Consider the following 22,737-nt stretch of genomic DNA (forward strand, 5'->3'; position numbering starts at 1 on the left):
CCCGGGCCCAGCAAGGTACTAAACCTAGAGCTGTCACTTTCTAAAATTCCACGCCCTTTCCTTAAACTTTGGAGCCTCGGCTTTCTCCTCAGATAGGTGTCGTAACAGATGACAGGTGTAAAGCACAGATATAAACACTAGGCTTGCTCACAGTGAGCTCTCCATCCCTGTCTACTATCATCCATATTCTTAGCACTGGATGCAGCCAACAGTGGCTCCCATTGCACCCGTCGCTTGAAGCTATTCCCAGAGAAGAGGCTGGAGATTTTCTACGGGGAGAAAAGGGTGCCCGGGCAGGGGCCGCATTGGGGGAGGAGCACACACTTTAGTCTCAAACTAAAATTTAAAAGAACAAGCTGTGTTCAATCTTAAAAAAAAAAAAAAGTAAATACAATATGTGGTTCAATAAATAGAAAAAAAAGTTACAAAATTCGGTGATTTTTGTCCTTAATTACAAGAGGAGAAAAGACAGAGGCAGGTGATTGGGAGTGGGACACTTTCTTCTCCCTAGGCCAAGCTGGGGGGAGGGAGGCCAAACAGACAGCAACTGGGAATGCAAATAGAAAGACAGGCTAGATGGAAATATGCGAAGACGGAATAAGATGAAGGACAGAGCAGGCAGAGGAGGAGAAAAGGAGAGACACACAGCCAGCCAAAAAATGCTAAGATGTTGGCCCCTTTCTAGACTGGGGGGGTCTCTGGCTTGCCTGTGCTTGTCTTCCCCCACACCAGGTCTGGAGGACAGTGTGAGTCTGGCTCAGTTCCTGAGTTGTAAGTCCAGTGACTAGTAGGTAGGGGGAGGGGCAATAATGATTCCCCCAGCCTACCCTGGGAGCCTGGCACCCAACAGAGTCCTGGCAGGATGAGGGGGTGAGGTATGGGGGTGAGGTATGTGGCCGAGGCCTGAAGCCTCTAAATCCTTCAGTGGGGTGAACCATTGGTTCCCGTTGGGCAGCCTAGAGAGGGTATAGGGCTGCCAGCGGGGCCCCTGAGGAGGGGGTGGAGGGTGAGGGGGTATTACAAAAGTTTAGATGCCCTAACACAAGCCCTCCATCCACCTAGAGTTGGGCACAGGGAGGGTCTGTATGCTACTCTGACTTCGAAAACCAGTGTCTGGAGAGTCTTGCTTCCCAGCACTCCCCACTGCCCCTACAGCTCCAGACAGAGCTGTAGCTTTGGGAAGGCATAGCTTGACTATTGCTTCTGGGTGCTCACAATGGGGTCATACCAGCTGCACAAGCACACACCCCCTTCCAGGCCTCTGGGTGCTGGTATGGCTTCTGATCCTCGTGTCTTGCACACTCGCTTGCACGCTCCTAGGCACGCACGTGGCAGGATGCCACCTCCTGCCTCCCACCTCCTTTTGGGCTTGGGGGGGTGGGGGATGGCAGGCAAGACCACCCAGCTTCAGCTGGGCTCCTTCCCTGACTTAATACTGAAACGCCACACGGGCCTTCAGCGTCGACGCCCCTGATAGAGGGCGGGTGCCACAGGGGCAGGGGCAAAGGGAGGATGCCCCCACCGCCTGCATCTTGACCCTCAGCCGAAACGCTCCCGCACCAGGAGCATGAGCTTCTTCTTGCCCTTGTAGGTCTGTTTGAGGTTCTCCAGGAACTGGGCGAATTGCAGGTGTCCATCGGGCGCCAGCAGGAAAGTCTCACGAGCTTTGCCCAAGAACTCGATGAAGTCGCTGTAGTGACGCGGGCTGATGTGCGTCAGGCGCGAGTGGCTGGTGGTGATGTAGGCTGCCACGGCCGCGTCCAGCAGCTGGCACAGCGGTGCCCGGTCGGCACCCAGAGGCTTGGCAGCCCGGCGAGCCCCAAGGGGCCCCAGGCCGGGCGCCGAGAGGGTCCAGCGGCGCAGGATGTCGGAGAGCATGGGGGCGCAGTGGATGCTGCGGATGATGAGGGGGACGATGGCTGAGAGCTCGTGCCGGCCCAGCGAGTGGCTGAGCGAGCAGGCCCAGAGCACGTCATTGACGGCCGGGTGGCTGTCCTGGTTGAAGGCGATGCTGAGCTGCGCCAGGGCCAGCGTTGCCAGCTTGTAGGCCCGCAGCGGCAGGCCGCGGTGCTCCATGTAGCGCGCCACGGTGAAAAGGTGGGCGTGGCCCAGGCCGCCTGCGGCTGCATCCAGCACAATCTGGTAGGCCGCCTCGAAGGCCGCCTGGTTCTTCTCGCACAGGGTGAGGGCGGGCAGGGCGCAGTTCTGCGGGTCTTTCATGGCGCACTGCAAGGCCAGGGTGCGTGCGCAGGCCCAGAGCTCCTCCCGCCGGGCTGCATCCAGCTGCAGCCGCAACAGCGTGGCATGGGTGGTGCCCGTTACGGCCACGATGGTGGCCGCCTCCACTGGGGTGAATAAGGAGTACCAGTTCTGCATGATGTTCATCAGGGCTTGCGGGCCTACAGGAAACGAGAGGGTGACACCGGCTGGGCACGGGGCAGGGATTCACCTGTGCATGGGTTTACCCTTCGTGCATGGGTTTACCCTGCGTGAATGGGTTTACCCTGTGTGCATGGCTTTTCTAGCGACTTATCTGTGCATGGGTGTACCTATGTGTACAAGTTTACCCTGACCTACAGTTCCCACCAGGCAAGAATAAAGCTGTATCCCCTCTACCTCCACTCCAGGCTTGATAGAAACTTCACTTTACTTTTCTAAGGGAGCAGAGGGCAGCTGGGCTGGGTAGGAACTGGGAAGGTGGGTGCTAAGCATTGGAGGGATTGCCCGTTCTCCAAGCCTCTTTAGCCTGGCCAGCCTCCAGGCTCAGCTAGACACACCCTGCCCTCCCCCATGCCCATCATTTCCTCCTGGCCCAGCCTAGAGCAGGGGCTGGGGTCCAGGAAATGGCTCTGCTTCTCCCTCCTGCCTTCCTGGGTCTGCATGGAGGTGAGTTGTGAGTCCCCTTGGGGGCTCTCACCGATTTCTGTGGCACAGCTGACCAGCCAGCGCACCATCTCCCTCCGACGCCAGGTCATGGTATTCAGGGTCATCCGCATCACCTGCAGCACGGGACAGAGGGAGAGAAGGGGGTCACCCAAGGGAGGCCTACGAGAGGGGGTGGAAGATTCTGAGGGGCCCCAGGAAACTCAGAAGTTGAGGACTGAATCAAAGCCATACAGTGTGGGCGAGGTGCTTCACCTGTCTGGACCTCAGCTTCATCTGTAAAATGGAGATAAAAATAGTATCTACCTTACCTAGTTGTGAGAATAAAGCGAAAGTGTATAGTAAGTAAAGCTTTTTGTACAGTGCCTACTGTTTCAACGTGCTCAGCTGACACCAGCCATTACTGTTAGTGTTATTCTAAGGTCCCGTGGATCCTATCTGGGACAACTAACCAACCTGCCACTTTCCTCTGGAAACTTCTGTGCTTCCTGTCAGATTTCCTCCTGAGGCCCCATACAAAGCACCTGCCATTACAGCTCCCACCTTCTTCAGGTCCCACCCCCACTAAGCACCATCCTTGCTGGCCTTTCTCCTGAGGCCCCAAGCCCAGGTCCTGCCTGGAAGCTCCTAATTAGTAGGGTCACCACCCTGAAGCACCACCCTTGGGGACTTCCCTGATGGTCCAGTGGCTAAGACTCCATGCTCCCAATGCACAGGGCCCAGGTTCGATCCCTGGTCCAGAAACTAGATCTCACATGCTGCAACTAAAAAAAAAAAAAAAAATCCTGCCTGCTGCAACTAAAGATCCTGCATGGAGCAACAAAGATCGAAGATCCTGTGTGCTATGACTAAGACCTGACACAGCCAAAAAAACCCCCCAAAACACCGCCTTTATCTCAACCCCCACATTCCCCCACAAGAGCTCCACCCACTTCACGGCGTTGTTCAGAGGCCAATTCTGCCACTTGTCTGCCCTTTGCTGGCCAGTTCTACACTGGGAAGATGTCACCTGAATCTGTACCTTATTCACTTATTTTACTTTTGCCACTGAGACCTTGCCCCCATGAGCCCCATACTTGTCTATGCCCTCAAGCTGCGCCCTTGCCTCTGCCTTGCCCTTACATCACTGTCCCTCGTCCGGGTCCCTGAGGGAGGACCTGGACACTCACCTGCAGGTCCTACCTCCACGACTTTCAACCACAGACCCCACCCCCAGACGTGGCTCTTCACTCGCAGGACCTTCCCTAAGCCCCGCCCCCTCAGTAGTGAGGCCTCCTTCTCGCTGCAGTCCCCTGCAGGCCCTTTCCCAAAGAAAGCTTCTAGTAGGCAGGCTCGTCCGTTTCAGCCCCGCCCACTCATGGTCCTTATGGCACATCAACCCCAGGCCAACACACGTAGGTTCTGCTCCCTCTTGTGGCCACCTGCATGCTCTGTGATCCCCTTCCGTGTCCTCAGCCACACCTCCAGAAGTAGATTCTCACCTTCAGGATCTGCAACTGAGTATTCATAGGCCCCACCCTCACTGGTGACATCAGGCCCTCACTCTCAGGACTCCTCTCCCAGGCCGTTCCTCTGTAGCCCCGCCCAGAGATGCCATTCACACCCAGGCCCCGCCCGTAAAGGACAGGAAGCTTACCCTTAGGTCCCGCCTCCAGAAAAACCTTGCACTCAGGCCCCCCCACCCTCAGGCCCACCTGGCCTCGCCCCCATGCTCGCTCCCGTGGCTCTCACCTGAAGGCCCAGCTCCAGCGCAATGCCCAACAGCGTGGTGTCCGGCGGGGCGCTGGCCGGGGTGGCAGTCTTGCAGGCATCCTGCGCCAGCTTGAAAAGCAAGGCTGGAGAGTGGATGTTCTGCTGGATGGAGCCCAGTACTGCGTGCAGCCACTTGGGGTCTCCTAGAGTTGGGGAAGGGACAGAAGATATCATGGGCATACCCCGCACCAGCCAGATGCTGCTGGACCTGCTCACACAATTTCTTCCACACACGTCCAAATGTGTGAATGTGGATGGTGATCACCTGGCGATGGTTCTATGAAGACCTAGACCACTCTTGGCACTCCCCTTCATCTCTCCTCTGCCCCTTCCCTTTCTGTGGGAGGAAGCCACTGGACCCCTAACTGTCAAGGGCACCAATTCTGGACCCAGCAGATGCCAGATGCCAGGGTTCAACTCACACAAGCTGTGTGCTCTTGAGCAACTCACCTCACCTCTCCATGCCTTGGCTGCTCCATTTGTACAATGGATAATACTAATACCGCGGTACATGTCACAGAGGGCTGCGGTGAGCCCATACTTGTAAAGGCCTTAATATGGCAAGGCCTTAATATGTGACTGGCTTCCAGGTGGCTCAGTGGTAAAGAATCCACCCGCCAATGCTGGAGCTGCAGGGGACATGGGTTCAGTCCATGGGTCAGGAAAATCCCTTGGAGGAGGAAATGGCAACCCACTCCAGTATTGTTGCTGGGATAATCCCATGGACAGAGGAGCCTGGAGGGCTAGTCCATGGGGTCACAAAGAGTCTAACATGATTGATCAACTGAGCATGCAAACACATGCACATATGTCAACTTTTATTACTGTTATTATTGTCCACCTAAATCCTACAATTCTGTTACTCAGCTCCAGCCACACCAGCTTCCTCTCTGCTTCTTAAATATAACCAGGCACTCTGTGCTGGCTGTTCCTTCTGCCTGGAATACTCTTCCCAGATGCTGTGGACTGAACTGTGCCTCCCAAAATTCATACACTGAAGCCCTAACTCTCTAGAGTGATTGTATTTAGAGGCAGACCTTTGAGAGGTAATTTGGTTTAGATGAAGTCATGAGGCTAGGGCCCCCTGGATGAGATCAGAGTCCTTACACGGACAGGAGAAACCAGAGATCTCTCTTTCTCTGTCATGTGAGGACAGTGAGAAGGCAGTCGTCTGTAAGTCAGGAAGACAGCCCTCACCAGGAGCTGACTGTCCTGGCTCCCTGATCTTGAACTTCCAGCCTCCAGAACTGTCAGAAAATAACTTTCTGTCATTTAAACCACCGCATCTGTGATAGTTTGTTACGGCAGCTGAGCTAAGACACCAGGTACTGGCATTCCTCCACCTTCACCTTGACATTGTGGCTTAAATGTCAACTTGCTGTATGCCTCTTCATAGCACTTATTACCTCCCACTGCATAACTGTCTTCTTTACCTTATTTACTGTCTGTCTGCCCTCCCTAGGAATAACAGCACAGAGCATGGGATTCGGGACAGTTTTGTTTGCTACTGGGGCTCAGTGTCTGGGGCAGTGCCTGGCATATACAGAAGGTACTCAAGAAGGGACTTCCCTGTTGGTCCAGTGATTAAGAATCCACACTCCCTTGGCAGGGGGTGTGGGTTTGATCCCTGGTCGGGGAACTAAGATCCTACAGGTCAAAAGAAAAAAAGAATGTGCTCAAGGAAGACTGCGGAGGTGCATGCTAAGTCGCGTTCGACTCTTTGTAACCCATGGACTGTAGCTCTCCAGGCTGCTCCGTCCATGGGATTCTCCAGGCAAGAATACTAGAGTGGGTTGCCATGCTCTCCTCCAGGGGATCTTCCCAACCCAGGGGTCGAACCCACATCTCTTATGTCTCCGGCACTGGCAGACAGGTTCTTTATCACTAGCAACATCTGGGAAGCCCCAAGGAAAACTGTGGGATAAGTAAAAGTAAGCGAGAGGAATGGACTGAGGGTAAGGAGGGAGGGGAGTAATGTAAAGGGCAGGGGGACAGGGGTGGGGGCAGCCACGGTCCTCACCCTTGGCGGCGGTCAGCATGGCAGAGGCCAGCTCACACTGGCGGGTCTCCAGGTGGCCGAGGATGAACCAGCGGGGAAAGCGGTTGCTCATGATGGAGTCCAGCGGGTTGCTGGGAGGTTCTCCAGCTGGAAACGCTGTCTCCAGGACGGGCAGCCTGGGGTGAGAAGAGAAGCAAGCCTGCTGTGAGACAAGGCTGGACTCTCCATCCTCTCTAGGAGACGCCTCTTGCCTCAGCCAGAACCTACCCTCCAGAGTCAGCAAAGCCCTGGGCACCCAGGAAGACGGAAGATGTGTGTTGAAGATGTTTACTGCATGTATAAAATACATGGGGCTTCCCACGTGGGGCTGGTGATAAAGAACCTGCCTGCCAACGCAGGAGACACGAGACCCGGGTTCAGTCCCTGGGTCGGGAAGATCCCTTGGAGGAAGGCATGGCAACCCACTCCAGTATTCTTGCCTGGAGAATCCCATGGACAGAGGAGCCTGGCAGGCTACAGTCCATGGGGTCACAGAGTCAGACACGACTGACGTGACTTAACACACAGACACATAGGTATGCTGCTCTTGCTGCTAAGTTACTTCAGTCACCTCCAACTCTTTGCAACCCCAACAACTGTAGCCCTCCAGGCTCCTCTGGTCTGTAGGATTCTCCAGGCAAGAATACTGGAGTGGCTTACCATGCTCTCCTCCAGGGGATCTTCCCGACCCAGGGATCGAAACATGTCTCTTATGTCTCCTGCATTGGCACCTGGGAAGCCCCACACATAGGTATATGTATAATTAATTCACTTTGCTGTACACCTGAAAGTCACATAACATTGTAAATCAACTATACTCCAGTAAAAATTAAGAAGACAAAGATGTTCACTGCAGTTGAAACTGAGCAGGGCCCTGTGGGAATCCCAGGCACAGAGGCCTTTCTGTCTGACATTTCTTGAAGTAAAGACTCCAGTCTCCAGGAACTTCCCTGCGTTCCAAAGGATGGATTCCAACAGTTGCTAATCAAGGGAGGACCAGCCAAGACACCATCTGAGGCAAGATTAAAGCGGCTGGAGAAACTCACCAAGATTAGGAGACCCGACCACCTGAGATGAAGGGTCTGCAACCCCTGCTCATATTCTGATCTTGTCAGAGACCATAGTTTTGACCCACTGTTAAAAACACTCTCAAAAAAAAAAAAAACAAAAACAACACTCTCATCAGGGCTTCCCTGGTGGTGCAGTGGATAAGAATCCACCTGCCAACGAAGGGAACACGGGCTCGATTTCTGGTCAAGGAAGATTCCACATGGTGCAGAGCAACTAAGCTCGTGTGCTGTTACCACTGCGCCTGTGCTCTAGAGTCTGCAAGCGGCAACTACTGAGCTTTCGTGCCACCACTACTGAAAGCCAGCGTGCCCAACGCCTGTGCTCTACAACAAGAGAAGCTGCTGCAACGAGAGGCCCACACACAGCAACTAGAGAAAAGCCTGTGCAGCAATGAAGACCCAGCACAGCCAAAAATAAATCAATAAATACAATTATTTCAAAAATACTTTCAGTGAGCTCTTTCCTGACATGCCCAACACATGGGAGAGTGCAACTTCCCCTCCCAACCCCTTCTACCCCTTTCTTGCAAGTCACCATCTGCCATACAACATAGTTTACCTATAAATGTGCTTACTGTCTTTCCCTCACTACAATGTCAGCTCCATGAGGGCAGGAATTTTTGACCATTTGAGTCACCATTGCATCTCCAGCATCAGAACAATGCCCGCCATATACAACAGGCATACAACACATGTTTGCTGAATGACTCAATGGGGGGCCCCCGTAAGATATTTTGATCCTCAGCTCACTGTTTACATGCATTTTGTGTTAAGAAGGTTCTACAAAGCTGTTAAATGTAATCAAAGCGTGCAAAAGGAGTCAAGACTATTCTGGTTCCAAGTATCTAAAATGACTTGGCTGCACTTCCCTGGTGGTCTAGTGGCTAATAATCCACCTGCCAATGCAGGAGACACGGGTTCAATCCCTGGCCCGTGAAGATCCCACATGTGCCACCAAGTAGCTAAGCCCACAGCTACCGAAGCCTGAGCACTAGAGAGCCCCTGCTCCGTGAAAAAGAAGTCAGTGCAGTGAGAAGTCTGAGCAGCGCCACAAAGAGAAGGCCCCACTCTCTGCAACTAGAGAAAGCCCTCGGGAAGCGATGAAGACCTAGCACCACCAAAAATTAAATAAATAAATAAAAATCAAAAAAATAAATAAATGACTTTGCTACATGACTTGGGGCACACCTTCAGCCTGTCTATGTGTAAAATGGGTGTAAATATACTTATTTCGCTGGGGTGTTTAGAAGATTATATGGGATAATGTGAGTCAGATTTAGATCAGAAGTTGGCAGCTTTTCTTCTGCACTGGGTTGGACAGCCAGTATTTTCAGCTTTGTAGGCCATTTGGTCTCTGTCACAACCATCACTGTTGTGTAAAAGCGGACACAGACAATACACAAACGAGTGAGTGGTGCTCTGGGCCAATAAAACTTTATTTCTAGAAACTGAAATTTGGGTTTCACGTATTTTTCATGTGTCACAGAATATTTTTTTTTATTTCTTCCCAACCGTCTAAAAATACACAAACCATTCTTATCTCAGGGGCTGCACAAAAGCAGGCAGCTGGCCAAAGGTGGCCCGTGGGTTGTAATTTGCTAGCACTGGTTTAGAAAAAAAGTCTAACACATAAAAGAGTGTTCTCTAAATCATGGCTCTTAACAGATTATTTTTTTCAAATATTCTGGAAAATGCACCTCAAACTTTTTTTTTTTTTGCCAGGCCATCCATGTGGCATATAGGATCCTAGTTCCCCAACCAGGGATTGAACTCGATCCCTCTGTATTGGAAGCAGAGTCTTAACCACTGGACAGCCAGGGAAGCTCTCAGATGGTTAATAGGTATCTCTGGAGGACAGGATCAGAGAGTGGGAGGCGGATTTCACTTAACTGGTTGGGCATGGTTTACTATGGACGGGCCCTTTTACTATTCTGCTTCTACGATCTGCTGGTGCGCATGGGAAATGGGTGACCTGGTCATTCACTGCAACATCTAAAGGTCTATCAGTTTCACACTGGGTTTTTCATGGTACCACCCTACAGTGGTTCACCTGTTATGTGACAGGATAGAGCCTTTAAGATGCAAAAGTTCAGCGAAAACAAGGCGCAAAGAATAGGTACAGGAGACTTCTTCGGTGGTCCAGTGGCTAAGACTTTGTGCTCCCAATGCAGGGGGTCCGGGTTCCATCCCTGGTCAGGGAACTAGATCCCACCTGCTGCAACTAAGAATTCACACGCCTCAGCTGAAAGATCCAGCATGTTGCAACTAAGGAGCCCTCGTGCCTCAACTAAAGATCCTGAGGACGGCAACTAAGATTGAGTGCAGCTAAATAAATATTAAAAAAAGATTAACCATCATAAGAAACCAATAGGTTATTAACATAAAAAAAAAAAAAAGAATAGGTACTAGAGGTATGGGGCTTCCCTGGTGGCTCAGTGGTAAAGAATCTGCCTGCCAATGCATGAGACTGAGGTTTGATCCCTGGGTCAGGAGGATCCCCTGGAGAAGGAAATGGCAACCCACTCCAGTATTCTTGCCTGGGAAATCCCATGGACAGACAAGCCTGGTGGGCTACAGTCTATAGGGTCGCAAAAAGAGTCAGACATGACTTAGTGACTAAACAACAGGATGTATCATGGGTGTAAAGGAGAACCAAGTTTTAATTTTCAGATTACAAGTTTGTAGAAATCTGGACTCTTGTAGTATAGATAAGAAAGTGGTAACACTGCTTGCCTCCAGAGAGCTTTGGGTAGGTTGGGATAAACTTACCTAGAAAAGGACTCTGAATTCTGTGTCATGCGGAGATTTCTCAAATTCAAAATAATATGACATATTTATATTTAATCATCAAGAGCACAGAGCGGCCTGGAATGCCAGCATGGAGACTGCATGAACGAGGTGGTGCGTGCAGGCGGAAGGATAGGGCTCCCGGTAGCCTCCCATCCCCTAATCCCTCCCGCCCCTGGGGAAGTCCCCCGCTGCATTTTCTCACCTCATGGCTCGCAGTGCGAGGCGGTAGGCCAGGTCTGGGTCGTGAGGCAGCAGTGCGGTAAACAGGTAGCGGGCACAGGTGTGCATGGGTACGCTCTCCCGGAACAGCACTTCTCCAAAGCCACTGAAAGGACCCCCTGCGGGGGCAACCCAAGCTCAACCCCCAGGTCTGGGCGTGAATCGCCTCTCCCCAGGGGTCCTCACATTCCAGTGGGGGTATGGGCCGCCCAAGATAACAGTGGTTGAGGCTAGAGAGGTCCCGGGGCGTGGAAACAGGGCTGAGACTAAGACAAGTACTGGAAAATCCAAAGGAAAGAGACCCTTGGGACCCCTGGGTAGGGGTAGGACGCAAACGCAGGGTGTTGCCAGAGTGAAGGCGGGGCTGCACTTCTTCTGGGGGCGCGGCCAAACCAGCTTCCCTAAGTGGTAGGGGCGGGGCCTCACAAGGATAGGGCTGGGGGTGGGGCCTCATCAATAGCAGCCGTTATTGGTCGGCAGGCTTTCTGGGGCGGGGCCAAAATTAGGACCTCCCGTTTAGGGAACTGCCAAGGTATGTAATGATGGGATGGTTTATCACTGACTCAATGGACATGAGTTTGAGCAAACTCAGGGAGATAGTGAAGAACCAGGAAGCCCGGCGTGCTGCAGTCATGAGGTCGCAAAGAGTAGGACGCAACTTAGCGACCGACCAATAAGGTAAGACAATAAGTACCGGAGGTGGAGGTAGAGGCTGGGTCTCCCAACCCAGCAGCAACCAGACCACTGCAGTGGACTGGACCCTACGTTTCAGGAACAACCTGGCTTAGGAGTGTGGCCTTACCTTCTAGCAGCTGTCCTGCCTGCTTGCGCAGGACCTGCACCAACCGCTCGTCCAGCTCCACTTCCTCCAGCAGGGCCAGCAGCTGCTCCTCATTGCGCACCACCTTGTCCTGGGCATAGAGCCCGTCGGGCAGGGCCCGCTGCTGTCCCAGGCCCAGCAGGGCCACCTCTAGCGCCATTGCCAAATAGGACTCCCCAGGGCTCCCCGGCACAGGGACGTGCTGGTAGGCCACCTTCCGCTTCTCAGGGCCCGAGTCTGTGGGAGAAGGGCACCAAGGCTACTGGGGAGGAACCCATTTTCCTGGGACTCTAGTGGTCCCTGACCTTAAACATGGATACTGTAGGGGTGGGGGAGATTTATGGAGAGCCAGCTGTTTCTGCACACATCAGGAGGTAGCACCCACCTTCCAACAGCAGGTAGGCCTATGGTGGCCTCACTTACAGAAGCTAAGCCTCTTGGCACCTGGTACTGGCCAAAGGGCAGGCCAAGTGTAGGGGCGTGGCCAAGTAATAGGAATACTAGGCAAAGGAGCACGGCCAAGGGGTGGTGATTCTCCCACCTCCTCCAGGGGTCCCCAGTGTGGATACCTGGGTAAATGGCGAGGGTCTCCTCCTCTAGACGACAGGCCTCCAAGAGTGCCCTGCAGAGGCAGCCAATGGGGTCCAGGGGATGGCCCACCCATCCTTCCATGTTGGTGATGCAGGTGGAACCTTTCTGCAGTAGCTCTGAAGGTAGAAAAAAAGGTTCAAAGCCCACCCTACCAACCCTCCAGGAGGGCTTCCTCTTCCCAAACCCCGAGCCCAGCCTCCAGACACCCATCTGGCACCTTCGTCTCTGCCCCCTTGAGCTCTGCAGTAGCGCTCACCTCCCTGGCCTCCTGTCCCACACCCAGGCTGAGGCGTGGCTAAACTGGGTGCTTTTAAAACATCCAACCAGTCTCATTCCTCTCCATATAACCCTTAATCCTCAGTTCTCTCAGGTTTAACCAGCTTTCAGCACTCTCAAGGACAGATATGAACGCTTCCCTGTGACTGTCACGCACCCACCCCATCTGGAAGCACATCCTCTCATCTCACACAAGCTGAGCTCTCCCTTGCCTCTGGGTTCCAGCCCATGCTGTTTCTTCTGCTGGAATATAGTTGCTCCCTCTCTTTTTCCTGGGAACCTCATGTACACCCTTAGGATCTAAGCTTAGCTCTCACCTCCTCTGGTCCAGGGGAAGGGTGGGGGCTTTCCCTATGCTTCCAGGCTAGTTTAGAGTTCTGCTCTGATACCAAAGCCCCATTTTCCTTCATTAAACCCTGTATTCAACTTCCTGGTAACTAACCCATCAACCCAACCTCATCACCCAGAGTATGCAACTGGTGGCTCCCTCCTGCTCCCCATATCTAGTCTACAAACATGTTTTTTTTGGGGGGGTCAAACAACATGGAATACAATTTTGAATTTGTTGCCCATATTGGGGAAAAAAACAAAACAAAACAGGAAATTACACATCAAAGAATCCAGATTTCTGGCCTCTCTTGGAAAAATCTGATCTGGCATGCTGGGTCCATGTTCTTCAAAGGCATGTGGGTGGATGCATAGAAACTACATTTCCCAGACCCCTTTGTGTAAGGTGTGAAAGGTGGGAGAAAATGAGCCCATTACTCTTCTGCAGCAGCTGTGAGTAGGTGTGTGTGTGGCTGTCTGGGGCAGAGATGTAAGGTTTGCCAGCAGGTTCTGGGCTGTCTCTTGGGAACTTTCCCCCCAGTGAGGGCTACAGGCAGCTGAACTCTCTGTGCTTCTGAAGTTCAAGTTTGAGGACCCAGGCAGTGGCTTCCCTGACTTTCAATCTGGCAGCCCTTTCACTGGTTCTGTGAGCCCTCAGTCCCCTGTATTAAATTCCTTTCTGCTCAACACACCTTGAGTGGTCTGTTTTCCTATTGTACCCACAGACCCTCCAGGTTGCCACAGCCCCCAGCAGTTGGCATTTGTGTCTTCAGCCCCAGGACACGATGATAAGATTGGTGCCCACCTTTTTTCTGCTGCTTGTAAATCTGTAGCTGATGTCGCTGCTGCAGCCGGAGGGTGTTGACTATGGCACTTGCCAGCCGCAGGGCCTGGCGGGGGTATCCATGGGCCCTCAGGGTGTCCACACGAGCACAGGTAGTGGGGAAGGGCTCGCCCAGCCAAAGCGGGCGGCCCTGGGGGTCGAAGCTTGGTTTGTCACTGCCCCCGTTGCCTGTGAGGTTGGGGCTGTAGGAGTCACTGGCCAGGATCCTCTGCAGATGGTCATCACTCCAATGCAGTGACCCAGCCTGCAGGGCGCGGCCAAACACGGTGTGGCGGGAACCTGCAGCCATTGCCATCACCTCCTCCTCCTCCTCCTCTGGGCCTGTGGGAGAGGTGCCCAAATGTGGTCCCATGAGGGGGGCCCTAGCAGTTAGGCAGTGGACAGTTCTATCCCACCAAGTGCCAGCTTGGGCCTAGATACAGTGACGAGTATGCCATCATTGACCCCAATTTTTTCAGAAGACTTAGAGTTGTGTGTGTGTCAGGGGAGCTACCATAGTCCTTCATGAAAGTGCAAGTGTCCGACATGAAAAAGTCGTGTCTGATTCTTTGCCACCCCATGGACTATAGCCCGCCAGGCTCCTCTGTCCATGGAATTCTCCAGGCAGGAATACTGGAGTGGGTAGCCATTCCCTTCTCCAGGGGATCTTTCTGACCCAGGGATTGAACCTAGGTCTCTGCTTTGCAGTGGATTCTTTACTATCTGAGCCACCACACCATGAACAGCTGGGTCTGCCCGTCTTTCTCCCTCCATACTCAATTTCCTTCTCTCTCTTCTATTTCTCTCCCTCCCTCCCTGCCTGTCTTTACTTGTCTTTCTCTTCTCAATACCTGTTTCCTTTTCTTTCTGTTTCCCCTTCCCCCCACCCGATTTCTGCCTCCATGGCCAGGAGGAGACTGAGTCAGCCCAGAACTACAGGTATCTTAAGTATTTCACATCACTGTCCCTCAGGCTGCCTGCTGCCCCTGCCCTGGACACTCACTGTCTCCTGGCTAGGAGGCAGGTAAGGGCTCGTCCCCTCCGCCCTGCCTCCATTTTCCCCCAGAGCGCTATGATGGGGAGGCTAGGCTACAGGCAATAGGGATTTGTTGGGGGGAATGGCAGGGACCCCACTCCTACCTGGGATGAGGGCTGCAGTGGGCTGCAGGCTGGGCCCATCAAAAGAGTAATTGCCCTCCTCCAGCGGGCACACATCCAGCTTGTCCCACTTGCTAAGCAGCTGGAGCCAGCTCGTCCGCTCCTCTGGTTTGCAGTGGGGACTCAAGATGACGCACACCCACAGGGCCCCTGGGGAGGGAGGGTAGCCAATGTGGGCATGGAGGAGGCTCAGCACTCATGCCAGCAGGGGCAGCACACACTTATGGAGTGCCTGCTGTGTGCTGGGCACTGGTCTCTGCCTAACTCTCACCTTGGGCCTCTGAGGTTGCAATTCATCCTCTCTTCACTTTATGGCTCAGAGAGGTAAAGTCACTTGCTCAAAGTCACATAGCTGGGAAGACAGAAGTCAGGACTCTAACCCTGGCTGCCAGACTCCTCTTGCAATTTTTTTTTCTCTATAGCACTTATCACTATCAACCACAGGGGTCAGCAAACTACCACCCGTGGAGAAAATAAAACCTGCCTTTCTTTTTTTTTTTTTTTTTTTTGGAGCTGCACTGCATGTGGGATCTTAGTTCCCCAACCAGGGATCAAACCTGTACTCCTGCCTTGGAAGTGCAAAGTCTTAACCACTGGACCAACCAGGAAAGTCCCCCACCACCTGTTTTTGAATGGCCTTTGAGCTAAGATTCATTTTTACATTTTTAAATGGTGGAGGGGGTGGGGAATAAATAAAAATATTTTGTGATTTGTGAAAATGATATGAAATTCAAATAAATAAATAGTGTCCATAAATACAGTTTATTGGAATGCTACCATGCCTACTTTGTTATGTGTTTGTGGTTGCTTTTTTGCTACAACAGATAAAATCAAATAGTTGGGACAAACCCCAAATAGCCTGAAAAAGCCAAAACTAGTAACTATCTAGCCCTGTGGAAAACGTGTGTTGACCCCTGGCCTAATGGGCTTGTGGGATTTTCTCCTCTCTGTCTGCCTTACTAGGTGTCAGCTCTCTGAGAAGAAGAAATGAAAGTCGCTCAGTCGTTCAGAGTCTGGCTCTTTGTGACCTCATGGACTATACAGTCCATGGAATTCTCCAGGCCAGAATCCTGGAGTGGGTAGCCTATCCTTTCTCCAGCGGCTCTTGCAGACCCAGGAATCAACCCGGGGTCTCCTGCATTGGAGGCGGATTCTTTACCAACTGAGCCGTCAGGGAAGCCCTGAAGGCAGCTATTTAATCTCTTTTGTTGCCTGTGGTAGCCCCAGCGCTCGGTACAGCCCATGTATATTGGCAGTGGTACTGAATGAGGGCGGATTCAGGGTGGTGAGCCCAGGTGCTCGCCGCGCTTCTGTTTTTGGGGTCTCGGACTCACCCAGCTCGTCCCACAGCTGGCGGCACTTGTCCGTCATGCCGGCGCCCTGCTGCCGCCACAGGGCCAGGCGCGGGTCCTGCAGGAACTGCTCAGTCATGAGGATCAGCATGCGCGCCCCATTGGAGTCACGCATCCGCAGCATCTCTCGCACCTGTGCCAAGACCTGGTGGTGAGAAGGGGCGGCGCTCTGACTTGGAGCCTAGCCCCGCCCCTGTGCTCGCCCACGCAGCACCTTGCAGAACATGGAGCGCAGCTGCTGGCTGGCGCCGTAGTAGCCGCCATTGGACAGCAGCTGTTTCACCTGCTCCTGGATCTGCTCCTCGTCCAGGTGCCAGCAGTTGGCATCCTCGATGCCTGCGCCTGCTGTGGGGTCTGGGGCACCTGCGGGAAGGGAGGGAAAACAGGTGTGGGCTGGGGAAAGGAGTATGTCAACCAGTCCTCCAAATCACCCAACCCATCCCCAAATTCCATCCATCCCACCTGAAAACCCACTCACCCACCCATCCATCCTCATCCTACCCAAAGCATCACCTACCCATCCATTCAAACCACTCACCGGTCTATCCACACCCCCATGTCATGCCATGCATCTTTCCATCCACACATCATAACCCTTAGCACACCTACCTACCCCATTAGTCCATCATCCACCCTACCCATAACTCCCATCTGTTCACTGATCTACATACCCATCCCATCAGTCCGTCCATCCATCCATCCACCTACCCAACCCTATTTGTCTTTCCAACTCATCCGTACCAACCACTCAAAACACTACTGACCTAGTCATCCACTGACTCACACAACCATGCTATCCATCCATCCAGTTAACCCTAACTTTCCATCTATCTTTTTCCCCACCAACCATCCATTCATTTGTAACTCTCCAAACACCCACCAATCCATTAGTCCCTCCATCCATCCTATATACTTGATCCATCCACCAGGTCAGTCTATATATAACAACATTCATGCACCCATCAACTCACCCCCAATCCATGTACCCTTTGGTCCTTCCAAGCTGCCACCAACCCCATCTGTCCACTACCTCAAACTCCCCAATCAAAGCACATCCCATCCAACTCCACTGCCAAGTACCACCAACTCCCCATTCACCTACTGTCCCAGTAAATCACCCATCCACTCATTCCATTCATTTTCCCACACCATCAGTTCATCCCAGCACTCCATCATGAACAACTTCCGGCCACCCATCACTACCCTCAAATATCCATTCATGCCTCCACCTGTTACTCATCCATCTATTCACTCTCCATCTTACTCCATCCTCCCACCATTATAGTTAAGCAACACTCATAGCTCCAAACCACCCCAGAATTCATAACACCTCTGGGTCTGTCTCCTAACCATATCCCACCTCTGACACCCACTAAAGTCCACACATACTCCTCATGACCTCCACCCATCCATAATCCCAGACCTGCTCCTGCGATCTTGGGACACCCCTCCCCTGGGGCTGGATCTTCCCATTGGCTGATTTCTGACCATTCATCTACCCAGCGCCAGATCAAATCCAGGTTCTGCCACTTTCTAGGTGTGTGAGCTTGGTCTCAGGTGGTGGTGCTCCACCCTCATTCCTAGATCAAGGCTGTCTCTGGATGCTGTGACACACGCCTGCCACACAGCAAGCAAGGTGGCTTTGAGCTGGGGCCTCACCTCTCCCATCAGGCCTTGGGGCACCCTTACCATGCACCAGGTTGATCTCAGAGCCCAGGAGGAGGATCTCATCTGCCAAGCGCTGGGCGGTGGGCAGCACCTCGGTGTGGTGGGCGCTGATGAGGTATTGCACGAACTTCTGCAGCTGGTCCCGGTTCATCTGGGAGAGTGTCTCAGAGATGGGCAGTCTCAACTCCACCTGGTGGGCGTGCCGAATGCGGTGCAGCGACAGGGCCACCACATGGGCACAGTAGAAGAGATCACGGTTGTCGCAGCCGCAGCTCACAGATGTGATCTTGCAGCGGTCAAAGCTGATGGAGACGTGGTAAAGCCGCTCGGGCTCCCCGGGGCCCCCTGGCTCCCGGACGTTTCCACTCAGGTGGAACCCTAAGACCAAAACCAAGCTGTCACTGCTGTGTCACCCCAGAGATGGGTCGTGCTTGAAAACAACGTACAGCAAGACCAGGTACAAATTCCAGCTGAGTAACCTAGCACAAGTAACCTAACCTTGCTGGGCCTCAGTGTCTGCATCTGTGAAATGGGAATATTAATGAATAAATGTGGAGGTGGCATCCTCCTCATGCGTTTGTAATGAGGATGAAATAGGTTAATGTAGAATACTGTTTGCAGACTGTAAGTGTTAAATAAATGCTTGTTCTTATTCTAATTCTGAATAATATTACTACAAGCCCTTGAATGATTATGGATACTGCCCAGGCACCAGGCACCCTGGAACTTCCTGAGAAGATACCAAAGAATCTTGGGGGCGAGGGGTTGAATTTTGGGGGCCAGCTAAGGGCCAGGTCACCCCATTACCCCCTGCCCCTCCCTGGCCCCTGGGGAGCCCAGATGCCAGGCTCATCCGACTGGTTGGGCAGCTCAGGCTCCAGCCGGCCCCGTCTGTGTCACGCAGGGACACAGCAGCTTCCTCATACCAGTTGGAGGTGGCCGAGCCTGTGGCTGGCTGGGTCATGTCCAGGCAAGGGGGCCCCCAGGCTGACATGGTTCAGAGAGGGTCATCTTGGCTGAGTCCCTGCCTCCAGCCGGGAGATGACGTGACCTGCCCCCATGTGAAGTGTGGCATTCCAAGGCTCATCTGCCTTCTGGCTCAGTCTCCACCGGTTCCCATCTGAGCCCTGCTCCCTGAGGTCTAGAGTCATCCTTCATCTCTAGCTACACTTCCACCCCTCCCTTCACCTGGACCCTGCTGTCTGGGGTTTAAGAGTACTCCTTACCGATGATCCTCAACTTTCACCCTTTGTTCAGTTGCTCAGTCGTGTCTGACTCTTTGCGACCCCACGGACAGCAGCACGCCAGGCTTCCCTATCCTTCATCATCTCCCTGAGCTGGTGAACTTTCACCCCAGACCCCACCAAATCCTCGTTGCCTTAGGTCCAACACCATCCCTAAACCTATGAACCCAACCTCCACCTGAATCTCTCTGCCTGAGGTCTAAGTCTGTCTCTCACCACTGGCTCTAAAACTTCGCCAGTTCCCTGGTCCAGTGGTTAGAAATCCTCCTTCCAGTCAGTGTATGGGACATGGGTTCGATCTCTGGTGTCGAAGAACTAAGATCCCGCCTGCCTTGAGGCAATTCACCGCCAGAAAGAAGTCCACATGCCCCAACAAAAGATAAATAAATATTAAAAAAAGAAAACAAACTTTGCCTCCAACTCTTACCAAGGACCCCACTGCCTGAAGTCTAGGATCATTCTTATCTCTGGCTCTAAATCCTGGCCCCAGAGGACTCCTGGGTCCCACTGCCTGAGGTCTGGAACCTCCCCTCACTTCCGGTTTATAATCGCTCCTTAAAACCACTGCCTCCTCCCTGTCTCATACTTCTGCATTCACCCCCCAACTAAGCTGACTCAGGTCGAGGCAGATCCCTGATCCTGAGCACAGAATATTCTGTACAACCCTCTGTGGGCATCAAAGCCTGCCTTTTGGAATCTTCCAGCTCCCTGCTCCTCCACACACGCTCTGGACCCTCGGCCTCCCTGGCAGGGCTGGAGGGACAGGCACTCACCTACTTGCAGCACACGATCTACGGCCCCACTCTGCAGCAGGTGCAGCCCGCGGGTGAAGGGCACCCGGGCATCGTGCTCGCCCTCTGGGGGCTGGTACCCCAGTGATGAGTACATACATATCTCCCGCTCGCTGCGTGGAAATGACCAGAACACGATGCGCTTCTGGACTGGCTCCGGCACACGGGAGAATCGCTCCTCAACCTGTGGGAAGGGCTGCTGTGTTAGAGACCCAGGTGCTGGAACCCTGACTTTGCTGCTTACAAGTACCATGACCCTGGAGACTTCCCTGGCAGCCCAGTGGCTGGGAATCTGCCTTCCAATGCGGGGGATGTGGGTTCAAGCCCTGGTCCAGGAACTAGGATCCCACACGCTGTGGGGCAACTAAGCCCACCCACCACAACAAAAGATGCCACAGTGAAGATCCTACTTGCCACAGTTAAGACCTGACATAAGCCCAAAATAACAAAATAAAACAAGTAGCATGACCTTGGACAAGTCACTTTGCTTCTCTGAGCTTCAGTTTTTCTCAAGTGTAAGAAGGAGATGTTAAGAGCATCCGCCTTCTGGGTGTCATGAGTATTACATATGTGTTAATATGTATAGCACTTATAATAACACCTGGCCCATTGTTAGTATTCTAGAACTTTCTGTCACTTCCCTCTTGAATGTCAGGTCCCAGGATCCTAATGGAAGGTAGTCTCACCCCTCAGGCTTGCGGGGTTGGGGTAGGGCAGGAGGAAAGAAAAGTGATCAGAAGACAAGTTATCAGGCCTACAGTCTTAGCCTACATTGTGCTAAATGTTTTATGCATATTAAATACCCTTAATTCTACCAGCAACAACCCAATACTTTGGCAGCCTGGGGATTCTAAGCTCAGAAGTAAGGTGAATTCATTTGTTCAGGATCCCACAGCTGATGAGCTCCAGGTTCCAAGACAGGCTCTCTGTTCCAGCTTCTAAGGGTCCCCAGGAAAGAACGAATGTCCTGCCTACCCCCGGGGGCTCTGGGCAATGAACTGAGCTGGTTGAGCCTACATTCCAGTCCAGGCTTGCTACTCACTGGCTGGGTGTCCTTGGGCAAGTTTCTCAACCTCTCTGTGCCCTTGTTTCCTTAAAGTAAGAAGGAGACCAACTGCCAAAGAGCTGCTTCTGTGGGGTAAGACCTTTACTAGGACCAGACTTGCCCGAGGCAGGTACATGGGAGCCCTGGAGAAGGTTTTAAGATTGTCCTGGGGGTCTCACACACAGTGAAGGAGCAGGGACCCTTCAGAGTCCCCAGTCCTGGATGTCAAAGGGAAGTGGGAGGACCAGTGATTCGCCCAGGGCCTCGGGGACAGTTGGCAGATGACTAAGGAGGGATTTTCCAGGCCATGAATCAGAGCCCGCCCCATCCACACTTGGCCCAGACCCATTGGTCGAGGCAGACTCCCTAATTCTTTTGAGGCCAGGGAGCAAAGAAAGCCACCCAAAGCCAAAGAGAGGACAGAACTTATCGGGGCTGAGGAAGGCTTGGTCAGGTCCTAGCCACAACTCCACTGAGGCTGGGAAAGTTGACTCTAATAGCTTCTGCCCTGGGGCCATCCTGGCAGGGCCCCCAGAGACTATAGGGGCACGGTTCCAGGTGCACCTGTCCAGGTAGCAAGACACTGGCCCCGCACTTGCTGCCAAACTCTGGAAGGACTGAGATGGTTGAGAGTGAGGGGTGGGGAAAAGGGGAGGGTAGGCATGAAGTAATGGGAGGGAGGACTCTGACAATGGAGTAATCTCTGCAGCCAGTCAGGAGGGGCAGCCCCAGGTGGAAGGTGGTCCCAGAATGACATGGGCTTGTGTATTAGGGCCAGAGTGAAGGATTGACAAGAGAAGAAGGTGTCCCCATGGGATAAGTGGGTTGTGGAGGCCGGAGGCAGGGATCGGAGACAGAAAAGGGTGTCTTGGGCCTGGGATCTATATATATGGGAGAGTCCTCTAAGGGGGTGTAGGTCAGAAATGTTAGGTCTCTAGGTCCTGAGATCTGGTCTGTTCCCAAGTGGAGGCGGTGGTAAGAGTTGGAGAGAGGATTGAGGATTGAATGGGGTGCTCTAACTGGGGATGAGGATAAGGTGGGACAAGAGAGGTATGCGGTGTTGTAAGAGGACCACGGGGCAGGAGGAGAAAAAGGGTCCCGAATTGGATCTGGGGCACTCAGGTATTCCTGGGTCTTGTGGGCTGAAGAGCAGAGCTGTCCCAGGAAGGGATGGGGGTGGAAGGAGTGAAATGGGAGGATGAGGGGATGTCTTGGGCAGAATTAAGGATTTTGGATATCTCTGGAGGTGTCTTCGATGGGGACAGGTCCGGAGGCTGGGGTCTGGGCAAGGGGAGGAAAAGATATGTCTATGAAGAGGCTAGGAGTGGGTTCCTCCCCACCCCGCCTCTCGCTCACCTGCTCAAAGGCCCAGCTCTCGGCTACTCGCTTGGCGCTGAGATCCAGCAGAGCTTCGGGCCGGCCCCGGCAGCGCACGGCCCCGGCCCCGGCGTCGCGCTCCTCCGGTCCTGCGGGGCAGCCCCGGCTCCGCTTGGCCGCTGGGGGGTCCATCCGGCCCGGCCGGGGCCGGGGCCGGGGCGGGGCCTGTTGAGGGGGTTCTGCCCGAAGCCCGCTCCTCCTCGCCGGCTCCCACGACTCTTGCCCACCTTCCTGACCTTGGTCTGTGCTCGGTCGCCCCGGGACTTGCGCCGCACCCACCCCCGGGCCAGCAGGGTGATGCGGCCCCTTTAAGAAGCTTCACAACAATGAAGCTGCCTCGGCCGCCGCTTTATCCTACACCGTTGTCCCGCCCCCGCCGCCCGTCCCCATTGGCCCCCCCTTCGGCCTCCGAGGCTCTCCTCCGCCGTTGGCTGCACCACCAGATCCGTGTCCAACTCGCCTCTGTTCATTCGTTACATGCACTGCCTGTCTTTTCGGGACTACTCAATCAGG

At 53.5% G+C, this 22,737-nt stretch overlaps 1 protein-coding gene across 3 annotated transcripts; it reads right to left on the minus strand.

The window, feature by feature from the left end:
• Window positions 1-337: 337 nt before the first annotated feature.
• Window positions 338-22,552, minus strand: ZSWIM4 (zinc finger SWIM-type containing 4). 3 transcript variants are annotated; one of them, XM_015095792.3, is made up of 14 exons: window positions 22,204-22,552; window positions 19,785-19,986; window positions 17,789-18,145; window positions 16,314-16,462; window positions 16,082-16,232; window positions 14,730-14,897; window positions 13,572-13,931; window positions 12,142-12,279; window positions 11,555-11,809; window positions 10,736-10,871; window positions 6,656-6,810; window positions 4,615-4,778; window positions 2,918-2,999; window positions 338-2,399 (listed from the first exon to the last, which is right to left on the minus strand). In XM_015095792.3, the coding sequence occupies exons 1-14, from the start codon at window positions 22,354-22,356 to the stop codon at window positions 1,540-1,542; spliced, it is 3,330 nt and encodes a 1,109-aa protein (XP_014951278.3). In that variant the 5' UTR covers window positions 22,357-22,552; the 3' UTR covers window positions 338-1,539. The 3 variants fall into 3 exon arrangements, with proteins under 3 accessions (XP_014951278.3, XP_042105764.1, XP_042105765.1); XM_042249830.1 differs by lacking the exon at window positions 14,730-14,897; XM_042249831.1 differs by lacking the exon at window positions 13,572-13,931.
• Window positions 22,553-22,737: the final 185 nt, after the last annotated feature.

Source organism: Ovis aries, chromosome 5, assembly GCF_016772045.2.
Source record: "Ovis aries strain OAR_USU_Benz2616 breed Rambouillet chromosome 5, ARS-UI_Ramb_v3.0, whole genome shotgun sequence".
Classification (NCBI taxonomy): domain Eukaryota; kingdom Metazoa; phylum Chordata; class Mammalia; order Artiodactyla; family Bovidae; genus Ovis; species Ovis aries.

Coding starts and splice junctions, on each gene's coding strand:
- ZSWIM4 (XM_015095792.3), bottom strand. CDS start 22,356: ATGGACCCCCCAGCGGCCAAGCGGAGCCGGGGCTGCCCCGCAGGACCG. Junction 16,463..17,788: donor TGAGATCAACCTGGTGCATG/GTAAGGGTGCCC, acceptor CCCTTCCCGCAG/GTGCCCCAGACCCCACAGCA. Junction 2,400..2,917: donor CAGCTGTGCCACAGAAATCG/GTGAGAGCCCCC, acceptor CGTTTCCTGTAG/GCCCGCAAGCCCTGATGAAC.